The 10194-nt window shown below is 37.8% G+C and overlaps 1 protein-coding gene across 3 annotated transcripts in view; it reads right to left on the bottom strand.

Moving 5' to 3' along the window:
- Positions 1–2236, bottom strand: part of LOC121296594 (iroquois-class homeodomain protein IRX-5-like) — a 12013-nt gene extending 9777 nt beyond the window's left edge. For 2 of the 3 annotated variants that reach the window (XM_041222311.1, XM_041222309.1), the window contains exons 1-2: positions 1752–2235; positions 259–667 (exon numbers count right to left, since the gene is read on the bottom strand). In XM_041222311.1, coding sequence (XP_041078245.1) covers positions 259–667; positions 1752–1994 — 652 coding nt within the window. In that variant the 5' untranslated portion in view covers positions 1995–2235. Of the gene's footprint in view, positions 1–258; positions 668–1751 lie in introns of all 3 variants that reach the window. The other variant, XM_041222310.1, reaches the window with a different exon arrangement.
- Between the last annotated feature and the right edge of the window lie 7958 nt (positions 2237–10194).

Genomic DNA, 10194 nt, shown 5'->3' with positions numbered 1-10194 from the left:
TATAATTCGTGTGTGTGTGTTTTTATATCTCACTCTGTGTTATTTAACTCTGGGTTTATTTATTGATTAGATTTAAATCCAATTTCCTGTAAATATTATTCTACAGTGATAAGTCAAATGAAAACTAGACTAGACAGCCTGATTATTATTATTTAAAGTAATTGTTGCATTATAAATAATAAACCACCATTAAGCAGCAATGAATAGCGCGCTCTGATTGGAAAGGACTTGAATGAAAAATGCACTAATTTTACTGACCGCCTGTCTCAGTGTCTGTGGACGAGTCGACCTTCTCTATAGGCTTATGAGGTTCATCGTCGTCGTTTTTCTCCAGGTCAATAGTTTCCTCCTCTTCCTCGTCTTCACTCCTGTTCCTTGGGGTCCAGGTCATTTTGTTTTCCTTTTTCAGTCTCCTCCTGGCGTTGGCGAACCAGGTGGACACTTGGGTCAGGGTCATTTTGGTGATGATGGCCAGCATGATCTTCTCCCCTTTGGTGGGGTAAGGATTTTTCCTGTGCTCGCCGAGCCAGGCCTTAAGCGTGGCAGTGGCATCTCTGGTGGCATTTTTCCGGTAAGCGGGGTCTCCGTAGGGGTAAGAGCCCAAAGGTGCGTAAGGATGGTATCCCATAGAGCCGGCCATCCCTGTCGTGTGATCGTAGGGAGAACCCTGACAAGAAGACAGGAGAAACAGACCGAACACAGTGAGCACTTGTGGAACACAATTAAAAAAAAAAAAAAACTGCACGTTCAAAAAAGAAAAAAGGGTTTGGAAATACCCCCCCCACCCCCACCCCCAATACTGGGGGCCCCCCTCTCGGTGCCACAACGATTTTGCTTTTTGATATTTGTAAAATAAAATACTAAAGGTGTAAAATTGTGCAAAAAAACCAAACAAATAAAAAAAAGTCCCAGATGTGTTTTGATTGGTAAAACAATCCTTGAACACATTTAAATGAGGGCAGGTTGTTTTTCAGCTCCTGGTGTCAAACGTCTCACTAAACTCTAATTCTAAAATATAAACCAGTAGCAGCATACAGCTACAATCAAGATGCAGCTATAATCACATACATGAATATCTACAGTCCTTACAACAAAGAAAGGAATCCCTTCTACAGACCCGCGTGTCTTAAACAGGTAGACTTGAGAGCACATTTGAACACACTGCTTATTTTTGATTCTACAAAAATGCAACAAATAAAAAAAAAAGTTTATGAAAAGAGAACAAAATAGGAACTGGGTAACTGCTATCTAAACCCCAATTAAGTGGAGAAACCGAAGCAATACACTTTGACTAGGGTGTGTTTGAGAGAGCATAAACAGCTGCTCACAATTATTACAACCTTTCTTCAGCAACACGCATATTCATATTTTATATATAAGGAGTATATTCCATTTATTTATTGTGCCATGTCGCAGGTTGTAATGTACGCGAACGCAATAAGAAATGATAACACTAATAATTACAATGCTGCCTGCAGTGTAAATACAATCTGTTTAATTATCGACAAATCGTAAGTGCTTTAGTAGAATCTATTCTTGCAAATGAACAGTACCGACCCATTTAAACATGTCGCTGAGATGAAACAATACCTAAAAACCACAAACACATGAAAACGTTATTTTCTGTCATCAGGAAAATACATTTAAAAAAGAAATCGATTTAAAAAATGTATTTGAAAGTTTTTGACCAAAGCAACTGTATGCATTGTTTTGGGGTTTTGCACAGAGCAATAAAACAGAAACTCACTCACCACGTACGAAGTAAAGGTAGCAGCTGCCGCCTGGTCCGCGGTGTACTGGAGATGAGAGTTGTAACCTGGGGAAGGGTTTGCAAACGCGGCGGATCCGGCATACGGAGCAAAGGCAGATCCCGAAGAAGATCTTCCAAGTTCTTCAGTCCTGGGTCCAGAAATCACACTCGTACTGTAAGCCGGGCACGAATACAGAGCCAAAGAAGCGGCGGGTTGGTACAAGTAGCCCTGAGGATACGACATGGCTGAGCACTCGAAAACAAGACACTTATTCGTGTACTTTCTTCTTATTCACTCGTGCACTTCTGATCTGAATGCATAGAGACCAGCAGCGGATCTTGCCTGTTTTGTATGTATTTATTTAATACTTTTTTTTGTTTTTGGAGGGGGTTGCTGTCAGCTTGCAGACGCTTTGCGCCCAGTGCTTACTCGCTCCCTAGCTTCTTTCTTTTTTGGGGGTTGCTCTCTCTCTCTCTCTCTCTCTCTCTCTCTCTCTCTCTCTCTCTCTCTCTCTCTCTCTCTCTCTCTCTCAGGCAGAAGAAGTTTTTTTTTTTTTTTTTTTTTTTTTTTGCCTTCGGATTGTGGGGCTTTGCTTTGGGAAAATGTCCTACCAAGATGCTAAGTTGGAAATTGAGGATTCTGACGCTCTCTACGTATTCCACGCTCCTCCTTCTCCCGGGGTGTTGTCAGTGGAAGAAATGGCAGGATCCTGCTGAGTTGCTACAGTCAGACTAATGATCAGGATATATTTTCTCTCTCTCTCTCTCTCTCTCTCTCTCTCTCTCTCTCTCTCTCTCTCTCTCTCTCTCTCTCTCCTCCCTTTCTCTCTCCCACTCTCCCGCTATTCTCTAACAAGGCTCTCTGCATGGCTCAAGTGCGCCGGCCCCTGGATGGCAATCACACACAAGCCTTCTTAGATCATGTATAACTTTCTTCATTTAAATACTTCTAGCCGTCACTTTATCCACATGATTTATAGTACGGGTAATGGTGTCGGCCACGGGAGACTTGACAATCAATTTATCTCAAGTACAAATATGTTTAATACAGTATTTTGATTTGCTTATTATACGTATGTTTTATTATTATTATTATTATTATTATTATTATTATTATTATTATTATTATTATTATTATTATTGAAATGTTTACGGTAGGCCTACATAATATTATATTTGTAATGTCTAATTTAATTTCTCGATTGACTTTTTTTTTTTTAATCCATCAGAAAGCGTTTGAATGGTCGTCTTTTGTTCACGTTTTCCTTGCACCTATGATTTACGAGCAAAATAAACACATCAACAAACTTAAAATATAAAATAAAACGTTTGCTTGCGTTATGAAGTAGGCTAGCTTAATTATTCGGGGGTGTAGGGCTGAAAAAATGTAAATATGTTCAATATAAAAATGTCAGCAATTTTAAACGTGGTTTAAACCGTTTGAAACATAAATTGCTTTAATGTTTTACTTTTGTATAGGTCTATATATCCACAATAATAATAATAATAATAATAATAATAATAATAATAATAACTGTAAGCGGTTCTGTTAAATCATTTTATTTTATTAGTATTTAATCACCATTTTAAAGACGCGCGATCGTTAGTCAAAACTAAAGCAGATGCCGCTTGACGGAAAGTGCCTGTTTAGCGGCGGGTCTGAGAGTAAACGAAGGTATTCCTGTCCTGAAACTCGCAAAGAGAAGGGGAAAAAGCAGACTCGAAGCATATGAAGTGGGATAAATCCGCGCAAGTCAGAGGATGTAATCTTATTTGATTCCAGCAGATCTGTTTCCCGACACGATAATATCCCGATGTATTTAATTCACCCTGTCTGCTTAGCGGCTGTACTCTTTATCAGAGCACTGCGGCTGCAGTGCCCAGCAAAAGCAATGACTTCTTAATATACCCATCTACTATTACACGGAACCAACCAGCAATTGTGATGCGTTTAATATATTAAACATTTCCTTTCCATCTTTGCTTAAAAAAAGAATGTAAACGAGCCATTTACAATGTACAAGCACCAATTTTAAACACACACACACATTTAATGTAATTTTATTTAATGTAATTTATTTGTAATTTCAATATTACAGTATGTGTAACCTGCATTATTTTCCATGTAGCCTCTACTTACCGCTTGCAGTCTTTTAAGAAAAAATATATTGGTATAAGACTATCCGTAATACATAGGTCTAATATGCTTATAATATAGCCTATATGCCTTATAGCCGATCATAATAGCATACTTAATGGACTAATTCTGCATGTTATTACGAATGCATTAATCTTTTTGTTGAGATTTCGTAGTGCGAGGAGGAGAATTATTACTTTTGCTAAAGCTTTACTGCAGCAATGGTCTCTTGTGCTTTTATAAAGCGAGCAATTGGAACAGTGCTCCGAAAGAGATCGCTGCAGGCGCAAAGAAGCAACGTCGCTCGACGTCACGTGTTGCTGTGATAGCCCAGGCCGTGCAGAAAGAATGTCATTTCCAGGTTAGAGGTGCAGTTAAGACTATAGTCATTGACGACTGCTTATGTACGCTTTGCTTATTATGTGTTTGTTTTTTCTCCTGCTAACTTGTGTTTGATAAGTGGCATCAGCTGTCATGTATTGTTAAAACATTTTCATTTTTCGCTTTCCTTATTTTTTCCCTTTTAGATCCATCAGGGCTAAATAGTTTATGTTCTCTCAATTTTTTTTAAATTTACAGCTTGCATAACTATAGCCTAAAAACACTGTCGTTATTATTATTTAGCGGTAGTAGTGATTGTGCTATTATAGGTGCTAATATATTATAAACCCACAATAAATCAGGAGCCGAAAGAAAGAGAGAAAGAAAAAAAGAGGCATTGCAATCTGAATTTTTTAATTCCACTAAGGTTTTGAATCGATAAGACTACAGAACACAGGCTACATGTGACACACACACACACACACACACACACACACACACACACACACACATTTTAACTGATTTGTCAATTACAGTTCTTGGCTGGCAATATTAACATTATGATTGGCTAACGTGGTTGTCAAGGATACCGGAAGCCCAGCGAGCCGGCTGTCGGGATGGGTGACGTCATCATTCATTGAGAGACTGTTTTCACGGCAATAATGACTTCCCTGAGTCCAATGTAGCTGGATCGGGAGTTTACTGTTACCGTATTAAGAGAAAGGAGGCACAATTAAATATCTGGACCTGTTAAATATTTTAAAGCCGCTTTTGTATCAACCAGATCAAGCGATAAGAGGTAAGTAACGAGTTTATTGTTTCTGAAAACTGCGCACTTGAACCATTTAAGCGGGTTGATAGATATACGCAGGATATCGGTTTCGCACAGGAATCACGTGTACTGCAGCTGTTGAGTGAATTTAATAAATAAACGGTTAATATATATATATATAGAGATACTAATACAATATATATATATATATATATATAGATATATTTATATTACATATATATTGTACACAATCGTGTGTCTTCGTGTCAGGTACAGAAGCACAGATCATAAAGGGTGTGCACTCACTCAGGCAGACAGCACACAGCACTGAATGCCTGCAGGAGAAAAGACGTAATATAAATAGGTATTGCAGACTATTATTAGCAAACATTGCCCATTGTAGCAAACTAATTACTGCATAAATACAGGGGTCGGTTAACCTGAAATAGTTACTGTGTAGCAAGCGTTCCCAGCATGTTTGTGCTGCGGGTTGAAGAGTACATTGATTTTCCCGCATGCCTATTGGTAAGGTGCTCATTTCATATATATATATATATATATACACACACACACACACACACACATACACACACACACACACTACACACACACACACACACACACACACACACACACACACACACACACACACACACACACACACACACACACACACACACACACACACACACACACACACACACACCAGATTCATGTGGATTTTAGCATTTTGAAATCGTGTGTCCTAACTCGATTAGTAGACTGCTCACATTTGCTTTGATGTTTTCGCTCAGGGGTTTTTCCACTTGGCAGTCAATTGACATTCTAAATAGTTTGGCTTCTAATGCCGCGGGGATATCTTCTGCAAATAATGAATTGCGTTTATTTTTGACCTTGCAATTTTTAAAAATGAAATCATATATATATATATAAATATAAATAAGTGCGGTATATTAAAGTGTAATAATTGTATATTGTTTAGTACAACGTGAATATTTTTATTTTATTCTACTCCCCTTAATTTTATTAAGATTATATTTTAAAAAATCGTATTTAATCATATTCATATGATATAGTGTATGCACACATATATATGAATGATATTTTAGAATGGCAAGTTCCAAAACTGTCCAATTAATAATTTATCCCATTAACTGTAAAGCAGCTATTCAATTTTTCTGTACTGTATTAAATCACATGTTAACAAATATTATTATAAACCCAAATCTTAATTTAATGTCTATAGAAGTATAAAAACCTACCCTTATTGAAATCCTTCATATTTTTTGTTGCCATAGATCCTCAAAGAGAACTTTTGAGTGTGTCCTTTTCAGCCTGGCCAGCATTGTGAAAGCTGAGGTAAGTAAGCCAGCGTATCCCTACATCAATGTTTTCTGAGGTACCTCAGGTAAGGAAAAGCACAATTTCACAGTGTTGCAGCCTGAGCCAGTCTGACTGTAAGGGATACTTCAAAACCTGTATGAGACAAACTACTCATAAATATATCATTTACAGGTTTCCCAAATGTGTGTTTTGTGCAGCAGTCTAATGAACACTGAACAGATAAACACCCCTGTAGGAAGCAGTTAGCCTTTCTCAGTCTGTTGCTGTGCTTGTCACCTTCATTCCTTGTCAAATTTGAAACTAATTTCTCCAGGATACCACTCTCCTTATGCTTTGCTTCTGTGTTTGTGACCACACACCACCCTCTTTTTTTTTTTGTGTGCGTGTGTAAAAACATAAAATGTGTATTTTCGGTCTACTTTTATTTATTATGTGTGAAAAAACAACACACACACACACCATATGTGTATATGTGATATATATATATATATATATATATATATTTATATAAATATTATAGATATATATATTATAATTACCTGTAATATTATTTATTTGCTATTACATGCTTTTTCTTATCCTTTTCATATATAGAAAGTTATAAATCAACACAAATTGCATCAGCATTACATAAAACATATCCCACACTGGGCTTGTGCAGATATATTTTTTATCATTATTACTTTCTAATTCTGCAGTGTAAGTAAGCTTAGATAAAGCGTACATGTTGTAGTTTCCTATGGTGGCCTCCTGTTGTTCACTGCATCAGGCGATAGATCTTGTTTTGGCCTTGTAAATGTAAACAGGGTGAAGTGTACTATCAATGTTATCTTCTTCTAAGGTTAACATGGCTTTTGTGCACAGTTTGTTTTTCAGTGCAAGGATCTTTATGGCGCTGTTGAATAAAGAAGTTGAAACTTTGTGTAGCCCTTGAGGAATTGTACAGATTATTGGATTATATTGACTGTGGGACTTCAACTTGCGCGAAAATGTTTTGGGGTTTTGCAAAGCTTAGACATCTGCTGAACCAGATCTAGACTACTTTGATCTGATATGGTCTTGGGAGATCATTGGGGGGGGGGGGGATTGACAAGACCTTTGAGTTCTGTTGCAAGGAGACATGCATTTCTGTCTGTATTGATGATTTTGTACAGACAAAAAATCGCAGGCAGTTATAATGCATCTAATATTAAAACAGTTTGTACTGTGCATTTGATATATTTAGTACCACTTTTTACTGTAAAACTGCATTGCTAAAAGTTTTTTTTTCACTTTTTTTGTGGCTGTGTGCTGTGGGCAGGGGAAGGTTCTGTCATGAGGCTATGCAGGGAATCCGTGCAATTATTATTATTATTATTAATTTCTTAGCAGACACCCTTATCCAGGGCGACTTGCAGTTATTACTAAATATCACAATACAAAGTATCACATTGCACAATATCATCAGAAAATCACATTACAGTTAAGAGCAGCTATAATGTACATAAAATCAGTGGATAGTAAAATCAAATTCAAATAAGAGCAGTTACCAAAAATGTGAATATGGATATCTACAAGAGTAAAATCAAGTATATGATACAGTGAATAATTAAGAGCAGTAGTAGAATACGGCAAGGTGTGGAGCAGAAGAGCCCAGAATGTACAAGCAAACCCTCTCCAGCTGACTCGGAGAGATGACATACACTTTGAGTAAGTGCTGGTCAGTTTGTAAATATATCATTAGTACTGTGGATATAACCGCTGTTGTGTACTTTATTTAATTACACTAATAGCTGTTGTGAGTCTGAGCTTTAAAATCCTATAGCCTATTCATTACAGCATCTTCATGCATAATCACTCTGGGTACAGGCAACACATACCAAAGGGGGGAAAAAAAAAAAAAAACTAGCGCAAAGAATGGCAACAGATTTGTTCCGTCACACCATTTTGCTGTCTGAGTGTACTTAAACGATTATGATTGATAATGCTGTCTCGACAAAGAATGACTACACAGGTGTTCATCATTATCTTAATTAAAATCCTGAGAACATCTTCTTCAGAGTGAATTATGAAGGCAGATGCTTTAAAAGATAATTGAACTCGATTTCACCTTTTTGTTTTGCACGCTTTGTATACAATGCAGCATAAAAAGAAAAATAATACAAAAATGCTGGGGGGGGAGGTTATGATACAAATTTTGCACAATATGCTTTTAAAGGAGCTAAAACATACTATTTCACTTGACTTCTGTGTTGCATAAAGGGCTGGTTTCTTTTAAAGGTACTCAATATAAAATAAAAATGTACCATCTTTCAAGGTAAGTGCATCACTCCACATAGCACAGATACACTCTGTAGACTGCACCAGAACTCCTTGCCTGCCTGCATGGTGTTAATGACACGTGTGCCTCAGACTGCTAGGAAACCAACATTCCTCTAGACGTGTTGCACCTGCTGTGCGTTACCTGAAAGGGCCCTAATTTACTGCATGGTTATTGCCCCCTGGAGCAGCGCAGGGAGAGTGGAAGTGCCAATGCAGGAACCCACAAAAGAAATGAAGAAGGTGGCTTGCATCGGGAGTGGAACGCGTGGTTGCTTTTTAATACTCCCACACGTTTCAGAGCTTCATTGATGGCCACAGTTTTGTGATGTAAATATAAAGTTTCACCTGAATCGTCTTTTTCTTTTTTCTTGTAAAGACCCGTTTGGTAATGAATGGGTCGGCCAGGGTTTAAGTATGCACTTCTGATTCATTGCAGGGCTTGAGTTGGGACCCCTCGGCTGACAGTGATGAATCGCTGGCTAGCACTCCCCCATGTGTGCTGTGAATGAACAGGTAGACCACAAAGAAATTCTCGTCTATCCAAGTAATGCAGTTGTAAATGTTGAACTGACCATGGTGTTTGATAAGCACGTCTCGGGAACGGTTTCCCTTCTTGCAGCCACAAAGAGCAGCAATTTTCACAGAAACCCAACATGGTATGGAAAACACCGCACCATATATTAAACGTACATGATGCATCATATCTCTCTCATTTTTTAAATTTAATTTTAACCCTAGATGACTTTGCGTGTGACTGTTATTTTTCCAAGCCTTATATTACAGACCAAGCTGTGATATTCCTGTCTTCATCACTGATCCTGAGAGGAAATGCTTATTATATGTTGGTACTAGAATGTTAACAGGAGGCTATGTTTCTGAGAGCCGTTATTAGTTTGAAAAGCTGTTCTAGGGCTGTACCTTTTCAGTTTATAAATACAGAACCTGTAATTCCTCCCCACCCTGAAACATTTTACATTTAAGTTATATTGGCTTTGAATATTGTATAGACTATGTTAACAAATAGAGAACTTCATATAGAGTAGAACATTTTAAAATTATTTTCTCTTCTAAAAATACATTGCTTTTAATATTGTATTTATTTTAACTGTGTAAAACGCCTTGATGTGCAGGTCTGCACGTAAGGCGCTATATATAAATCAAAGCTGTTGCTGTTATGTGCTGTACAACTTGTTTTTTTTTAGTCATACCATTGATTAGCCAGTATGTAATATTGGCAGATAGTACTGGCTTTGTTTGTGGAGACTTGTTAATGCAGACATAACAGCAGCAGGGGCAGCAGCGGCCATGTGAATGAACCGTTGGTATATACCACAGTGATGGCATTTCCCTCCTCCTCCTCCTGTGTGCTTTCACCAATTGCTCACCGTGAAAGGCAGTCTCAGTGACTGCTAAGTGTTTAAATGATGGCACCGTTATGTGAAGTGATTTTGAAAGGAGAGATTTCAGACAGAGATTGCATCTGTGCTCATCTCCCCCGTATCACACTGCCGGCTCCTCTGCTTTATGACTGATTTGTTTGTGACACATTGCGGGAAGCAGTCATTGATT

This window comes from Polyodon spathula, chromosome 21 (assembly GCF_017654505.1).
Source record: "Polyodon spathula isolate WHYD16114869_AA chromosome 21, ASM1765450v1, whole genome shotgun sequence".
Lineage (NCBI taxonomy): Eukaryota > Metazoa > Chordata > Actinopteri > Acipenseriformes > Polyodontidae > Polyodon > Polyodon spathula.
The sequence above is the reverse complement of the archived record's forward strand: the minus strand, read 5'-3'. Positions and strand labels throughout refer to the sequence as shown.